This window comes from Heptranchias perlo, chromosome 10 (assembly GCF_035084215.1).
Source record: "Heptranchias perlo isolate sHepPer1 chromosome 10, sHepPer1.hap1, whole genome shotgun sequence".
In the NCBI taxonomy this organism is placed as follows: domain Eukaryota; kingdom Metazoa; phylum Chordata; class Chondrichthyes; order Hexanchiformes; family Hexanchidae; genus Heptranchias; species Heptranchias perlo.
In genome coordinates this window covers 57,907,034-57,924,273 of record NC_090334.1, presented here as the reverse complement: position 1 = coordinate 57,924,273, position 17,240 = coordinate 57,907,034, and the positions used below count along the sequence as shown (strand labels likewise).

Genomic DNA, 17,240 nt, shown 5'->3' with positions numbered 1-17,240 from the left:
ACAACACATTGGATGGTGTCGTCAGTGTGAAGATGGGACTTCATCTCCACAAGGACTGTGCGGTGGTCACTCCTACCAATACTGTCATGGACAGATGCATCTCCGACAGGTAGATTGGTGAGGATGAGGTCAAGTAGGTTTTCCCCCTCTTGTTGGTTTGCTCACCGCCTGCCGCAGGCCCAGTATAGCTGCTATGTCCTTCAGGACTCAGCCAGGTCAATAGTGGTGCTACCGAGCCACTCTTGGTGATGGACATTGAAGTCCCCACTCAGAATACATTCTCTGCCCTTGCTTCCTCCAAGTGGTGCTCAACATGGAGGAGGACTGATTCATCAGCTGAGGGAGGGTGGTAGGTGGTAATCACAGCAGGTTTCCTTGTCCATGTCTGACCTGATGCCATGAGATTTCATGGGGTGCAGAGTCACTGTTGAGGACTCCCAGCGCCACTCCCTCCTGACTGTATATCACTGTACCGCCACCTCTGGTGGATTTGTCCTGCTGGTGAGAGAGTCTGGGACATTGGCTGAAAGGTCTGATTCTGTGAGTATGGCTATGTCAGGCTGTTGCTTGACTAGTCTGTGGGACAGCTCTCCTAATTTTGGCAGAAGTCCCCAGATGTTAGTGAGGAGGACTTTGCAGGGTTGACTGGGCTTGGTTTGCCTTTGTCGTGTCCGGTGCCTAGTGGTTCGATACCGGGTGGTCCGTCCGGTTTTATTCTTATTGTGACTTTTTGTAGCGAGATTGTACAACTGAGTGGCTTGCTAGGCCATTTCAGAGGATGATTAAGAATCAACCACATTGCTGAGGGTAAGGATGGCAGGTTTCCTTCCCTAAAGGACATGAGTGAACCAGATGGGTTTTTACGACAATCCGGTAGTTTCATGGCCACCATTACTGATACTAGCTTTTTTTATTACAGATTTTATTTAATTAATTGAATTTAAATTCCCCAGCTGCCATGGCAGCATTTGATCTCATGACTCCGGATTATTAGCCCAGTAATGTAACCACTATGCTACCACACCCCTTTTAAATCTATTAATAAACTATACTCGCTACATACCATATTGGCTCTGTCTCCTTCAGAATCTCTTACAAAAATTGGCAAGCCAGGTAGGAAGAGACTGTGTCGTGGATTAAGGATTGAAAAAGACGCACAGAAGAAAGGGCTCAAAAGGTGATCTGTCGGTACCACGGATCAACCAGGGACACAAGAATTGTGATACAACCACGGGGTGAGGGTTCTGATCCTCTGATTATGCTAACAATGGAGGCAACAAAAGCTTTTGAAAAGAGGAAATTCAAAAATATCTGTGATTAAGGGAATTGAGGAGCTCTTGCCCCTGATGGAGGGAGAGGAGCTGTTTAAAACAGTGAGAGAACATGTGGATGGTCCGGTAGAGAATGAAGATTTCACTGTAGAGAAAGGGTGGAAACTGTTGTGCTATGCTGCTCAATTCTCTGTGGAAAGAATTAATGTGGCCAAGGTATGGTTAAATATGGGAAAATTTTCATTGGATGATAGTCTGGAAGCGCGTAAAATCCTGTTGGAACGAGGCAGGTCAGATACAGTCAATGGCTGCTACTGCCTCTGAGAATTTAAAAAAAGATTGCGCAAGAGGACGCGGAGTTAATATCAGCAGAGTTAATATCAGGCCTTTCACAGCAGATAAACGTGAAAAAAAAAGTTCCATAAAAAACCCTGGGTTGGACATTTGGTGTAACAAAAGTGTTAGGAAAAAAGAGAAAGAAGTTAAAAGCCCACAGCAAAAACTGCTGTGAGAAAGAAATAGGATAAGAGTTTTCAGCATTTTCTGTTTTTATTTGAAAAGGAAAAGACTTCTGGATTTAATTTCAGTCTCTGCAATTGTGTGTGAATGTGTGAGTTTGCTGCTGGCTACATGATCTTGAAAGTTAACAGTGATGTTGTCAACTCATAACTTGTTGCTGTTTTCTGTTTTGAACTTATTTTGAGTAATTGACAGACTGAGTGTTTGATCAAATTATGAAACTGGGGGGAAAGAGGGGAGGAAAGAGTCCTTGATGAGTTCTGGCAGTTATCGAAGACCTTGATTAGATCTAGCAGCTGTCAATCTCCCAACCAGACTGAAAAGAATATAAACAACAAGGCAAGGTATAAAACAATACAAGAAGTTCCATGTGTCGAGGCAGAGAAGGAAGAGTCTGACATCAAGGATTGTGCTTTGCTAGTGAACGAGCTTGTTACCTCTGTGACTGCTATGTGTTCTTTTAAATCTATTAATAATATACTTGCTACACACCATATTGGTTCGGTCTCCTTCAGAATCTCTTACAGTAAGGATTTATTTGCCTTGGAAGAGGTACAGCGTAGATTTACCAGAATGATACCGGGGCTTAAAGTGTTAAATTACGAGGACAGGTTGCATAAACTTGGCTTGTATTCCCTTGAATTTAGAAGGTTGAGAGGTGATCCAATCGAGATGTTTAAAATGATAAAATAATTTGATTTGTTATGATAGAGAATTTTTTTTCGGAAATATTCTTAAGGAGGTTTTCCACAGAAGTATGGTCTGATCCCTGAAGGTACTGCCAAAACCTGGCCAAATGAATTCGATGGCACTGAATAAATCTAATTTGCACTGTCCCTGCCTCATGCGTCAATCTATCTAGACTCTTAGTCGGTTAGTGCAGGGTCTGTTCCTTTGATGGCCCGCCCTGCTGCTTCAACAATTAGAATCAACAGTGGAATCCGTGGCCAACGAGTGGCGTAGCAGAGCAGCGGCTGCACCTTGTACCTGGATGTGACTGTGCTGCTTATACATGCCATCCAGATTCTCTGTGCTGTAGTCCACAGGGAGGTGCGCAGGATGAACTCAGCTAAAGCTTGAAACCGAGGAGCTCTGGGAGATCGTAATCAACTGCTTAATCCTAGGTACAGAGATTTCCAGAGTTGGCAATTAGACCTTGGGACTTCATGATGTTAAAATCATCAAACAACCTTATTATCTGATCAGGAGGTATTATGCCAGCTTAAGCTGACCTACTGTTATCCTACTTCTCTTGGCCAGATTCCGACTCCCAGTCTCCTGCTGAGGTCGGTGGTCTGACTGGCGATTTTCAAGAGCAGAACTGTCAGAGAAGGCTGTGAAGGAGATCCCTGTATGGAGCCCATGTTGGTGAGATGAGCAATGAGATCTGTGAAATCTGGTCGATAGGGCCTCCTGCTATTCTGGAGAATTCCTAGCTGTGCTTGAACTTTCCTTGGGAGTTGCAGCATGAACAGAGAGCACAGAATAGTTGGATTGCAAAGCGAAGCTGCAGTGTAGGAACAGAGAACCACTTGCCACCTCCAAACAAAACTCTTCTTAGAAATAAGTGATACCAGAGTAGATGACATTCAAGCTATATGGTGCCAATGGGGACCAGTACTCTAAGACAGTTGGTACTGCCCCCAAACCAATGATTGCATAGCAGGATGGAGCAGAGAAAGGTTTACCAATGCACATTATAGCATTTTGGCTATCCCCTCTTACTGACTAGTGCTAAAGGAGTACTATTTCTTTCCAATTGATGTATCTCGCTACAGAGTACGCCCCCACCCTCCCAATGTTGTGGGTTGGGATGAAAATGGTCTCGACCATTTATTGGGACTAACTGACCTTTAGCTATTGTCGGCCAAGGGAGACTGCATATCCCAAAATGTGTCTGGTGTGTATGTATTTGCCTGAGTGGCACTGAGCAAAATCAGAAGATATGGTGGCAGTGGCCAACATGGTCGGAATGGTATTTGCAATCTCCCTTCATAGAAGTCAATGTATTAGGCCTTAGTAGAAAACTGTCATCTCTTTTGGGAGATGCAGAATTGCATTGTCGGTCAGTATCAGTCTTCTGAATGACAATTTGTTCTATTTACAGGAACAACCATTATCTCACTTGGGCACTGTCCGAGTCAGCTGGCCAGTGGAGTGCGTGCTGGAAGTGGCAGTCAGGACTTTTTCCCCATTACCGTATCCAGCAACCTTCAGAGCCAGTTCCAGTTCAAGTACTCCTCCAGGTCCATATCACAGCCAACATAGCTTTGCTAAGCACCATTCCTCTCCCTTTCAAAACCACCATCAGCTCAGTCTCAAAAAACCCAGTCTCGATTATCTGTCCTCTCAAACTACTGTCTCATTTCTACCCCTTACATTGAACATGTCATCGCCACCCGGTTCCGTGATCATCACTCCTAAACTCTCCATTTGGATTCCTTCGGTTTGGCATCCACCCTGCTCACAGCACCGAGTGTGCCATGGCTAAAGCCATGAATGACATGTTCTGTGACAGTACCATGTTATCACTTCTGGTCCTTCTCGACATCTTGGTGGTATTTGATACTTTTATGGTATCATCCATTGCCTCTCCTCCGTTGTCCAACTTCGTGGGACTGCCCTCGGATGGCTCCACTCCTACCTGTCCAAATGAAGCTAGCACATCTCTATCAATGGCTTCTGTTCCCTCTCCTGCACGATCATCTTCAGAGCCACCCAAGGATCTATCCTTGGCCCTCTTGTCTTCCTCATTTACATGATGCCCATTGGTGTCATCATTCAAAAGCATTGGATCAGTTTCCACATGTATGCTGATGCCACCCAGATCTACATCGCCATCACTTCCCACAACCCCATGACCACCTCTGTGCAGCCAGATTACCTATCTCATATGGATATCAAAGTTTCCACCAACTGAACAATTGGTCCTTGCTATAAACGCCATTCCTGTGCCACTGATTCAAATGGGTATGGTAGCCAAGTGGTTATAGGAATGGACTAGAAATCCAGAGTTGGCGAGTTCAAATCTCACCATGGCAAATTGGGAAACTAAATTAATCAAATCTAGTAATGTGTGGACTGGCACCAGATAAAATAACCATGAAAGCTGTCGGATTGTCTTAAAAATTCAACTAGTTAACCAGAGTAGAGAACCTGTCACCCGCACAGGCTTTTCCTACATGTGACTCTTAATGCCCTCAAGGCAACTAGTGATGGGCAATAAATGCTAGCAATGCCCACTTCCCGAGAATTAATACTTTTCTCAACTCCTAGACCTAATCTCTCCAATATCCTCCTTGCTGACTTCTCATCCTCCATAAATTCCAACTTGTTCAAAGTTAGCTGCCCGCATCCCGTCCTGTAGTTATTCCTACTCGTCCATTACTCCTGTTCTTGGTGAACTACACTGGCTCCTTGTCCTCAATACACTGAATTTAAAATCCTTCCACAGCCTCGTCCCACCCTATGCTTGCAATCTCCTCCAACCTTCTATCTCTTCGTACACCTGTCAGTCCTCCAACATTGGCCTTTTGTACACCCCGGCCTCCCTTTGCACTGGTGGCAAAATCTTGAGTCACCTGAGCCCCAGTCTTAAGCACTCTCTTCCTAAACCTCAAGGTTTTAAAAAAAATTTTCTCTCCACCTTTAAAAATCGTCACAAAACCACCTCTTAAACCAAGATATCGGTCACCTCTCCTAAATCTCACAATGACTTGGCATTTGCTGCTTTATTTATTTTTGTTCTCCACTGTAAAGAGTTTGGAGACGTTATCAAGATTAAAAGGTGCTATATAAATACAAGTTATTGTCATGGACGGAAAAGTCCAGACAACCAGATATTGAGCATCTGTGCTATGCTGTGCTTTCAACCAAGACAGAAATAATTATAGAATCATAGAAGTTTACAACATGGAAACAGGCCCTTCGGCCCAACATGTCCATGTCGCCCAGTTTATACCACTAAGCTAGTCCCAATTGCCTGCACTTGGCCCATACCCCTCTATACCCATCTTACCCATGTAACTGCCCAAATGCTTTTTAAAAGACAAAATTGTACCCGCCTCTACTACTGCCTCTGGCAGCTCGTTCCAGACACTCACCACCCTTTGAGTGAAAAAATTGCCCCTCTGGACCCTTTTGTATCTCTCCCCTCTCACCTTAAATCTATGTCCCCTCATTATAGACTCCCCTACCTTTGGGAAAAGATTTTGACTATCTACCTTATCCATGCCCCTCATTATTTTATAGACTTCTATAAGATCACCCCTTAGCCTCCTACTCTCCAGGGAAAAAAGTCTCAGTCTATCCAACCTCTCCCTATAAGTCAAACCATCAAGTCCCGGTAGCATCCTAGTAAATCTTTTCTGCACTCTTTCTAGTTTAATAATATCCTTTCTATAGTAGGGTGACCAGAACTGTACACAGTATTCCAAGTGTGGCCTTACTAATGTCTTGTACAACTTCAACAAGACATCCCAACTCCTGCATTCAATGTTCTGACCAATGAAACCAAGCATGCCAAATGCCTTCTTCACCACCCTATCCACCTGTGACTCCACTTTCAAGGAGCTATGAACCTGTACTCCTAGATCTCTTTGTTCTATAACTCTCCCCAACGCCCTACCATTAACGGAGTAGGTCCTGGTCTGATTCGATCTACCAAAATGCATCACCTCACATTTATCTAAATTAAACTCCATCTACCATTCATCGGCCCACTGGCCCAATTTATCAAGATCCCGTTGCAATCCTAGATAACCTTCTTCACTGTCCACAATGCCACCAATCTTGGTGTCATCTGCAAACTTACTAACCATTCCTCCTAAATTCTCATCCAAATCATTAATATAAATAACAAATAACAGCGGACCCAGCACCGATCCCTGAGGCACACCGCTGGTCACAGGCCTCCAGTCTGAAAAACAACCCTCGACAACCACCCTCTGTCTTCTGTCGTCAAGCCAATTTTGTATCCAATTGGCTACCTCACCTTGGATCCCGTGAGATTTAACCTTATGTAACAACCTACCATGTGGTACCTTGTCAAAGGCTTTGCTAAAGTCCATGTAGACCACGTCTACTGCACAGCCCTCATCTATCTTCTTGGTTACCCCTTCAAAAAACTCAAATTCGTGACACATGATTTTCCTCTCACAAAACCATGCTGACTGTTCCTAATCAGTCCCTGCCTCTCCAAATGCCTGTAGATCCTGTCTCTCAGAATACCCTCTAACAACTTACCCACTACAGATGTCAGGCTCACCGGTCTGTAGTTCCCAGGCTTTTCCCTGCCGCCCTTCTTAAACAAAGGCACAACATTTGCTACCCTCCAATCTTCAGGCACCTCACCAGTAGCTGTTGCTAGTGAAGCTCTCTGAGCTGTTCAAATACAGTTTGGGTATAAGTCATACTAATTAAAATAAAAATAAGGGTATTTGATGAATAATTGAGGAGTTCCAAATTTAATTGCAAGAAATATGAAGAGATTACTTGAATGGTTCCAGGGATGAGGAACCCAGTTAGGTGGATAGACTGGAAAAAGCTGGGATTGTTCTCCTTAGAGCAGAGAAGGTTGAGAGGAGATTTGATAGAGGTGTTCAAAATCATGAAGGGTCTAGACAAAGTAAATAAAGAAAAACTTTTCCCACTGGCGGAAGGGTCGCGAACCAGAGGACACAGGTTTAAGGTGATTGGGAAAAGAACCAAAGGCGACATGAGGAAAAAAATTTTTACGCAGCGAGTGGTTAGGATCTGGAATGCACTGCCTGAAAAGGTGGTGGAAGCAGGGTCAATTGTGGCTTTCAAAAAGGAATTAGATAGGTACCTGAAGGAGAAAAATTTGCAGGACTATGGGGAAAGAGCAGGGGAGCGGGGCTAGCTGGATTGCTCTTGTACAGAGCCGGCACAGGCTCGATGGGTTGAATGGCCTCCTTCTGTGCCGTAACGATTCTATAATTCATCTGAATATCTGTGACATCAATACCAAAACAATCATCTTGTTTTTAAAAGAGGGGAGTACAGCTGCAACAAACATTTTATCCCATATGTTATATACTGCACAGAAATGGGAATGCACATGGAGAACACCTCAAGCATCATACTTCACACAGGTCTTAAAAAAGGATATCTGTGTTTTTTCTAATAACATTTTGCCCAGTTCTGGTCCACTCCAGTAGTGTGCAGAGGATGCAATCTCAAAGAATCCTTGCTTAATGGACAAAAAGCTTTGGCAAGCACACAAATAGCATAAGCTATTAGTCTAATTTACCAAAAAGAAATTGGTTTGGAAAACATGTGCTAAAATACACTTCCAGCATACACCGTAACAGGACAATAAAGTTCAGACTTCCTTAATCCCTTCAAGTGTTCTTACCTGTGCAAACAGTGTAGTTCTTTCTTAGTCCAGAGTTCTGCTTTAGTATCACCAAGAGAATTCAAGGATGTACATTGTCTTGATTGTTTTTTCTGACTAGACTTATAGTATGATTGAGGGTTGAAGTCTGTTACTGATGTTTTCCTAGGTACTGTCTTTTTATTTGAAGATTTTGAACACCTTGGTTTCCCTTTTACAGTAACTTCAATCTCATTTGTTTCAGTCTCTGAATCATCTGTAACAGATGACAAGAACCTATTAAATTGATTCGCTGGTTTTCTTTGCGAAGAGCGTTGTTGACACTTTGACGCACTGCTTCCAACGTTATAGTGACTTAATTCTGCTTCATTTATTAGATGTGCCCGAGATGTTTGAACTTTGACATTTATTTCTGAAGAGCATTTCAGCCCATCTGTAGTCATCTCAGTATAGCCAGTATGTAATTCCTCCTTCAACTTGTCTGTTTTAGGATAAAAGGAAGTCTGAGGCTTTTGAACTCTAGTGGCTGTCTGTCTCCCAGACAAACAGAGGTTATTTAAGGTAAGCTCCTCGGTATTGTTTTCTCTGATTTCAGTGTTGGTTGGAACGGCATTGGCTGATGTCAACCTCTCGGACAAAATACAATCTTTATTAATCATTGAAGGGGTTTGTTTAAGTTGGACTGAAGACTCTTCAGACTGTGACTCTGTGACGCTATTGTCTGTAGTTGAAATAATTTTCTTATTTACTGGTGCTCGGTTTTGTTTATTGACACAACGTTTGACATTCATACTTCTCATTTTCCTTTTAATGTTAATCTTGACATTCTCACTGGTGTTCCAACTCTCATCTTCTGATTGAGTCAATGAGATTTTTTTTTTAGTGCGAGTTTTTTCAATTGATTTTGAAGAATGATTCACTTCTGTGGGTCTACTTTTAGACTTGCTTTCAGAAATATCATTGTCACTTGTATCCTCCGTTTCAGATGAATTACTCATTTCTGTTGTAGACATATTTCTTCCTTTCTTCCTGTTGTTTTGGACATTGTCTGAAGACTCACTTGATTTTTTTGTCCCGTTTCTTAATTTGTAAGAATCATGAAGGTTCCCTTCTATGGCTCTACTATTAGACTTGTTTTCAAAAATGTCACTGTCACTTGTATCCTCTACTTCAAATGAATTATCCATTTTTATGGTGGCCAACTTGCTTTCTTTATTCCTGTTTTTATGGCCATTGTATAACTCACATAATTTTACTGTTTTGTTCCTTAATGCATAAGGATCACGAATTGGGGTCAGAACAACAGCTGGGTTTAGGCAACTATACTTTTTCGTAATTGATTTTTTAATTTCAGTATTCAAAATTCTTTCATCTGTGCTTGAAGTGGCCTGTCCTGGCAACCGTTTTCTAGTGAGGTTTTTCACTGGTCGGTCTTTAAATTTTTCACTTGCCTTTTCTTTCCCATTGGCATCTCTTTCCATCTTCAGGACTGGATCTATTAAAAGACATGTGCTAAAATATACTTGGAGATCTGATATGCAAATAAAGTGAATGTTCAGTGTAAAGGTTAGATTAGTTATCTTTAGGCCCATCAGTCAGCGTTCCATGAGAAATCTACGATAATAGTAAAATGCAATGAGAATTTTTGCTGGCGCTTGTTCTCTTGCAATCTTTCTCATGTCAGCTGGAGTTAGATTCCTTTCTTGAACTGGAATACAAGGGATGCCCCCCCCACCAACAAGGAATTTTCCAATCAGGTAAGCTCACTATGGCTGTTGAATTACTGGCTCTGATCGGAAATACATTCAAATATTTGACCAAGAACAAATGACATATTTGTCACCATACACCTTCCTGGAAGCCATACTGGATTGGAGAATTGCCTTCCAGAAATGCACAACTCAATTGTAGATTATATCTTGAATTTATAGAAGGGAAAAATGTACAAACTTTGGTTTCCATTATCAGGGTGAGATAGGGATGGTAACTAATTCAGTTGTTTGAGAGCTCAAAGCAAAAGCTTGATTTACCTGCTTTAACATATTTATAAATACTTGGGAGGCCACTGAGACAGGAGATTCCTATGTAACAATCTTATAAAAAGCTTTGCATCTGGGACTGAAGGCAGCAAGTACTCACTGTACAGTGGTGCTCATAGATTCTCAATTGGGAGCTCTTTTTGAAAAATGTGGACACTGAGCAACATCTAAAGGAAAGTACCTTTGGTTGGAAGGAAAATCAGGTTGATTCCTTCACAGGCACATGCTCTGACCTGCCCTATGTTCTGATATTTGCTGCACCTAGGCAATCCAGTATGCCTTGAAGACCAGGAAAATCTCCCCAAATATTCTTAAGTCAAGAGCACCCACGGCATCTCTACCACTGCAGTATAGTGTTCTGAAAGATTCAATCCAAACTGTCTTTTAATGGTGGAAAAGGACATCTTGATAAACTCAATGAAAAATACAAATGACAAAGGTAATTACAAATAACATGTGACAGAAAAAGTTAATTTTCTGTTTTATGAAAAATAATTAACTTCTAATGCAGGGGATCAACAGGGAAGAGTCAATGGCAAAAATAATTGGTACATTTAGAAAATGCCTACTTATTTAACACGTGGATGGACTATTTTTTATTTGTTCCCAGTTCATATACCTCTGATTACAATAATGAAAGCAGAAGTAAGCTGTAATGAGAAACAGATACTGGGAGATGAGCAATTCCAGTCTCCTTGTGCTCTAAAACAAGTATGTTCTTCTTATAGGTAAGAGACTAGATGTGAGAAGAACATGGACACATAAGGTGATCTAATATCTAATATGTTTAAGATGATTAAAGGAGTTGATAGTTTCTCTTTCTCTATCCTATTTACTCTGATGGGGGAGTTCAGAACAAGGGGCATAACCTTAAAATTAGAGCTGGGCCATTCAGGGGTGATGTTAGGAGGCACTTCTTCACACAAAGTGTAGTGGAAATCTGGAACTCTCTCTCCAAAAAGCTGTTGTGGCTAGGTCAATTGAAAATTTCAAAACTGAGATTGATAGATTTTTGTTAGGCAAGGGTATTAAGGGTTATGGAACCAAGGCAGGGAGATGGAGTTACCGATCCACAGGGATCGGTGCTGGGTCCCTTGCTGTTTGTGGTCTACATTAATGACTTGGATATGAATGTAAAAGGTATGATCAGTAAGTTCGCTAATGATACAAAGATTGGTAGGGTGGTAAATAGCGAGGAGGATAGCCTCAGTCTGCAGGACGATATAGATGGGTTGGTCAGATGGGCGGAACAGTGGCAAATGGAATTTAACCCGGAAAAGTGCGAGGTGATGCACTTTGGAGGGACTAACAAGGCAAGGGAATACACAATGAATGGGAGGACCCTAGGCAAGACAGAGGGTCAGAGGGATCTTGGTGTGCAAGTTCACAGATCCCTGAAGGCGGCGGAACAGGTAGATAAGGTGGTAAAGAAGGCATATGGGATACTTGCCTTTATTAGCCGAGGCATAGAATATAAGAGCAAGGAGGTTATGATGGAGCTGTATAAAACACTGGTTAGGCCACAGCTGGAGTACTGTGTGCAGTTCTGGTCGCCGCACTACAGGAAGGATGTGATCGCTTTGGAGAGGGTGCAGAGGAGATTCACCAGGATGTTACCAGGGCTGGAGCGCTTCAGCTATGAAGAGAGACTGGGAAGATTGGGTTTGTTTTCCTTGGAGCAGAGGAGGCTAAGGGGGGACATGATTGAGGTGTACAAAATTGAGGGGCACAGATAGGATGGATACTAAGGAGCTTTTTCCCTTCGTTGAGGGTACTATAACAAGGGGACATAGATTCAAGGTAAAAGGCGGGAGGTTTAGAGGGGATTTGAGAAAGAACTTTTTCACCCAGAGGGTGGTTGGAGTCTGGAACTCACTGCCTGAAAGGGTTGTGGAGGCAGGAACCCTCACAACATTCAAGAAGCATTTGGATGAGCACTTGAAATGCCATAGCATACAAGGCTATGGACCAAATGCTGGAATATGGGATTAGAGTAGACAGGGCTGATGGCCGGCGCGGACACGATGGGCCGAAGGGCCTCTATCCGTGCTGTATAACTCTATGACTCTATGACTTAAGATACAGATCAGCCATGATCTGATTAAATGGCGGAACAGGCTCGCGAGGCTGAATGACCTACTCTTGTTTGTATAAGGGAGGCATAAAGAGTATCAGGAAAACCCAACAAGTACTAGAGACATCGACTAAGTTAGAATGGTCCAAATGGCCCATTTGGGTGCATGGCACTTTGGGGGAGTGGGGGGGCATATAAAGATTAAATGAACGTTCCATAAATCTGCATATATCCAGCAGCTACTAGGTATTCCTATTTAAGATTTACCTACCAATTGGGCAACAGCAATAAGAATAGCCATTTCCAATCCTCCAGGTACTTGGAGTTCAAACAGGACAAACTATCCAATAAGAAATATAGGCCAGGAACTTCTTGAAAAGTTTTGGGGTAACAACGGCACAGCGCTGTTTTTTTGCCAAGGAAATTCACGTGTAACTGACTTACGCCAGTTTTACGGTGAAACATTGGTATACGTGAATTTCCTTGATCGTTTGCGCCGCTTCTGAGATACGTCTGCTGAAACCCGCTGCCTCTCATGTACGTAGCCCTGCCCCCATGCAAAAGCCTAGCGCACGAGTTGCCTGGATTACATGAATAATGCACTGGTTTAGATCTATGCCAAAATGATATTTATTGTGATTTTCCCTGAATTTTTCTTACTGAGACCTGCACTATTCTTAACCAAAATGCTTTTCAGTCTCAGTCCACCCTAAACTTTTTGGATCCCTGCCCCCAGCCCCCCAACTCGTTCAGAAGGGTTGAGCAGCTAGAATAACTATCCCAATTGACATACCCCTGTTTTGCATAATAATGGAAGAGGAAAAGGAGCAGCAGAGGCAAGAGGCTCAGAGAGTGAGGCGCCATGGCAAAAGACAGCAGCCCACCCTTTATTACCCCTATTGCCAATGCTCCATTTGTGTTCAGTTTAAACTCATTTTTACTTTTTGGCGTAGCAAATGAGCCCCGCAGGAAATTCTGCATAAGCGTGATCCAGGAAATTCAGGGACATAAATGCAAATTGAAACCGGCTTCCTTGGGTTTCATGGGAAAGATTGTTTTGCATGTCTCATATGGCCCACAGGCTATATGTTGGACTAAGGAAAGGAGAAATCAGAAAAGTATGGAGTGGAGAAACTATAAAGTTTATATTACTACCTAGTCAATGGATGGGTGCTGAATGGAATTGAAGAACAGAGACATGTCGGACCATAAATGTATAACTCCTTGAAAGAGGAAATAGAGAGCAAAGAGTTACAGTAAAATTTAGGCCATAGTTAGAGTACTGCATGCAGTTTTAGGTCCCTCTATAGAAAGCACAGTATAGATTCACTAAGATATCACCAAGGCTGAGAAACCTTAGTTATGAGGAAAGTTGAGATTCTTAGACTATTTCTACTGTCTAAGAACCCCAATTAAATGGCATCTTAAAGTTATAAAGGGTTTTTGTAGAATAGGAAAAGGGTATTTTCTCAGGGTGGTGAGCGTGTAACAAGGAGTCATCAATTTAAAATGATTATTAATAAAGAGAGGAGTTGCAAGAAATGTCTTTATACACAGTTGTTAGAGTCTGGAATGTTTTGCCACAGGGAGTAGTTAATGCCAAGATCATTCAATCTTTTAGGGAAACAGTAGATGAACATTTAAAGCAGAGGAAGGTAGAGGGCAGTGGGAAGAGAGCAAGGTATTGGAATTTGTTCTGAATTGCTCCAGGAAAGAACAGTCACAGATACAGCCTCCTCTGTGCTGTGAATCTCTGGTTTTATTTTTACTTCTGAATTAAAACCCAGAAATCAAATGTACCTTAGGAGGTGCACTAACAGACAATACCTCAGAACCTAGGTGGTAACAAGGCAAGCCATGTTTGAACTCTAGGAATTAAATAATGGTAGAGTTAAAAATAGAATTGCATTCATTCATTATTATTTTGGAAATACAATTTGTTGAGCACCTACCAAAAGGAGCATGCTGAAAAAACTTATTTGACTCTGTAAAAGGCAAGGACAGAGAGTAAATACAGATAGACACCATGTCAATGTCTTAAGGAGGATTCAACTTACGGTTATTTCTATTAGTAACCTGGGCTCAGTCTCATTGGTATGTAGACTCCCCTAACCATAGAATTGCAGACCTTATTTTCAAGGACATTATTGTAGGTACAATAACACTAATTACAAATCAACAGAACTATTAAAAATCTAGGGAAATATGAAAACTGAATAGTGTGGGCATGTAATACAGAAGTTACATTTTCTTACTTTTATTTTGTCTTCCATTTGGGTCTTCTGTGGATGCTTTTTGTTTTCGCTGTTGATTTGAGGTTCTCAAAGAACTTTCATTTCTAGCATTCATTTTCTATGTTATTACCAATATAAAAAAACAAAAAGAGTTAGATCAATATCGTACATAGTTATTGCTCCATTTATTATAAAGTATTATACTCACTGCAGTATTCTGAGCGCTGGAAGTCAAGTAATCGGTTCCACCCTCAATGACAGTAACGTTCAAGGTATTGTCAATAATTAACCGCTGTCCTCGCCAATACTCCATTGGTGCTTTAATGCAACGGCCACTACGGCTAGTCAGTGTGCCTCTTTGTATAGATTCTTCCATGGAAATTTTAATTTCTATTTAAAAAAGTCAAGGAGGCCATTTAAACATTGTTTTAAATGTCAAAATTAATGAATGTAAAGAGGTTTATAGCAATACACGCGAGGAAACTAAAAGTAAATTCTTTATATAATTGACAAGTTAAAAAGGAATTTTCTGAGATTACCGAGACTGCTTAAATTTTGGGCCACTTTAAAAGACAGCTAAGTTGATAAAACAGAAGTCCCTTTCTTGCATCTTTTTCTAAACAAAACTTTTGGTTTTACTTTGCTCAAATTTTACAGAAAAAAGCCAAATAAGTTCATTATGAGAAAAGCAAAGCTTTAATAGCTCGTATACATAGGCAAGATTTAATTATCACTGTAGAAATGTGTAATCTGCTCAATTAATGGCAAACCTTAGATATATTTACCTGAATTAAACTTGATGTGGAGATGCCGGTGATGGACTGGGGTGGACAAATGTAAGGAGTCTTACAACACCAGGTTATAGTCTGGTGGACTATAAATCTGTTGGACTATAACCTGGTGTTGTAAGACTCCTTACATGAATTAAACTTGTGGAGGCAGTGGGCATGGCTGAGGAACTAAATGAATACTTTGCATCTGTCTTCACTAAAGAGGATGCTGTCATTTTAGCAGCAAAGGAGGAGGTAATAGCGATATTGGATAGGATAAAAATAGGTAAAGAGGAAATACTTAAAAGATTGGCAATACTCAAAATAGAAAAGTCACCCGGTCCAGATGGGATGCATCCTAGGCTACTAAGAGAAGCACGGGTGGAAATTGCAGAGGCTCTGGCCACAATCTTCCAATCCTCCTTAGATAAAGGGACAGTGCGGGAAGACTGGAGGATTGCAAATGTTACACCCCTGTTCAAAAAAGGAGGGGGATAAACCTGGCAATTACAGGCCTGTCAGCCTAACATCAGTGGTGGAGAAACTTTTAGAGACAATAATCCAGGACAAAATTAATAGGCACTTGGAAAAGTATGGGCTAATAAATGAAAGGCAGGACAGATTTGTTAAAGGAAAATCATGTTTGACTAATGTGATTGAGTTAGAATCATAGAAAGGTTACAGCATGGAAGGAGGCCATTTGGCCCATCGAGACCCACCGGCTCTATGCAAAGCAATCCAGCTAGTCAGTCGAACTGAAAAAACGCAGAGAGCCCATCTAGGTCAATCTATTTATAAGATCTGTATACAAAATTTACTCTAACCATTTTCAGATTCTCACTTTCCTGATTCAGTGGGAAGTAGAGGGATGAGAGTTTGTTGCCGGGGTAGAGGCAGGTTAATGTGGTCTATGGCCTTGAAAAAAGGACGAAATTGTCATTGTGATCTGTTTTTCTCATTCATATATTCATTGTGGTCCAACCAAAGAATAGAGTTGGGGTTATGTGGTTGTATCATAGTAGGTACAGCCCCATAGTAGGGGCGGCTATTCAGCCCATTGTGCCTGTGCCGGCTCTTTGAAAGAGCTATACAATTAGTTCCATTCCCCTGCTCTTCCCCAATAGCCCTGTAAATTTTTTCCCTTCAAATATTTATCTAATTCCCTTTTGAAAGTTACTATTGAATCTGTTTCCACCGCCCTTTCAGGCAGTGCATTCCAGATCATTACAATTCACTGCATAAAAAAATGTTTCCTCATGTCCCCTCCGGCTCTTTTGCCAAATATCTTAAATCTGCAACCTCTGCCTCTTCTGCCACTGGAAACAGATTCTCCTTATTTACTCTGTCAAAATCATTCATGATTTTGAACACTTCTATCAAATCTCCCCTTAACCTTCTCTGTTCTAAGGAGGACAACCCCAGCTTCTCCAGTCGCTCCACATAACTGAAGTGCCTCATCCCTGGTACCATTCTAATAAGTCCCTTTTGCACCCTCTCTAAGGCCTTGACATTCTTTCTAAAATGTGGTGCCCAGAATTGAATGAAGTACTCCAGCTGAGCCGTAACCAGTGTTTTATAAAGGTTTAGCATAACTTCCTTGATTTTGTACTCTATGCCTTGATTAATAAAGCCTAGGATTCCATATGCTTTTTTTTTTAAAAAACAGCCTTCTCAACTTGTCTTGCCACCTTCAAGGATTTGTATACATACACCCCCAGGTGTCTCTGTTCCTGAACACCCTTAAAATTGTACCATTTAGTTTATATTGCCTCTCCTCACATTTTGGTAGGAAGAATATCACTTCGCCCTTCTGTGTTAAATTTCATCTGCCATGTTTCTGCCCATTTCACCAGTTTGTCTATGTCTTCCTGAAGTCTGTTACTATCCTCCTGATTGTTTACTACATTTCCGAGTTTCGTGTCATCTGCAAACTTTGAAATGATACCCTCTACACTTAAGTCCAGGGCATTACTATATA

General features: G+C 41.6%; 1 protein-coding gene across 1 annotated transcript in view; it reads right to left on the bottom strand.

Moving 5' to 3' along the window:
• The window catches only part of mis18bp1 (MIS18 binding protein 1), a 67,459-nt gene that overhangs the window by 23,143 nt on the left and 27,076 nt on the right, over positions 1–17,240 (bottom strand). Inside the window, exons 8-10 of the mRNA XM_067991852.1 lie at positions 14,701–14,882; positions 14,514–14,610; positions 8,167–9,640 (exon numbers count right to left, since the gene is read on the bottom strand). Coding sequence (XP_067847953.1) covers positions 8,167–9,640; positions 14,514–14,610; positions 14,701–14,882 — 1,753 coding nt within the window. The remainder of the gene's footprint in view (positions 1–8,166; positions 9,641–14,513; positions 14,611–14,700; positions 14,883–17,240) is intronic.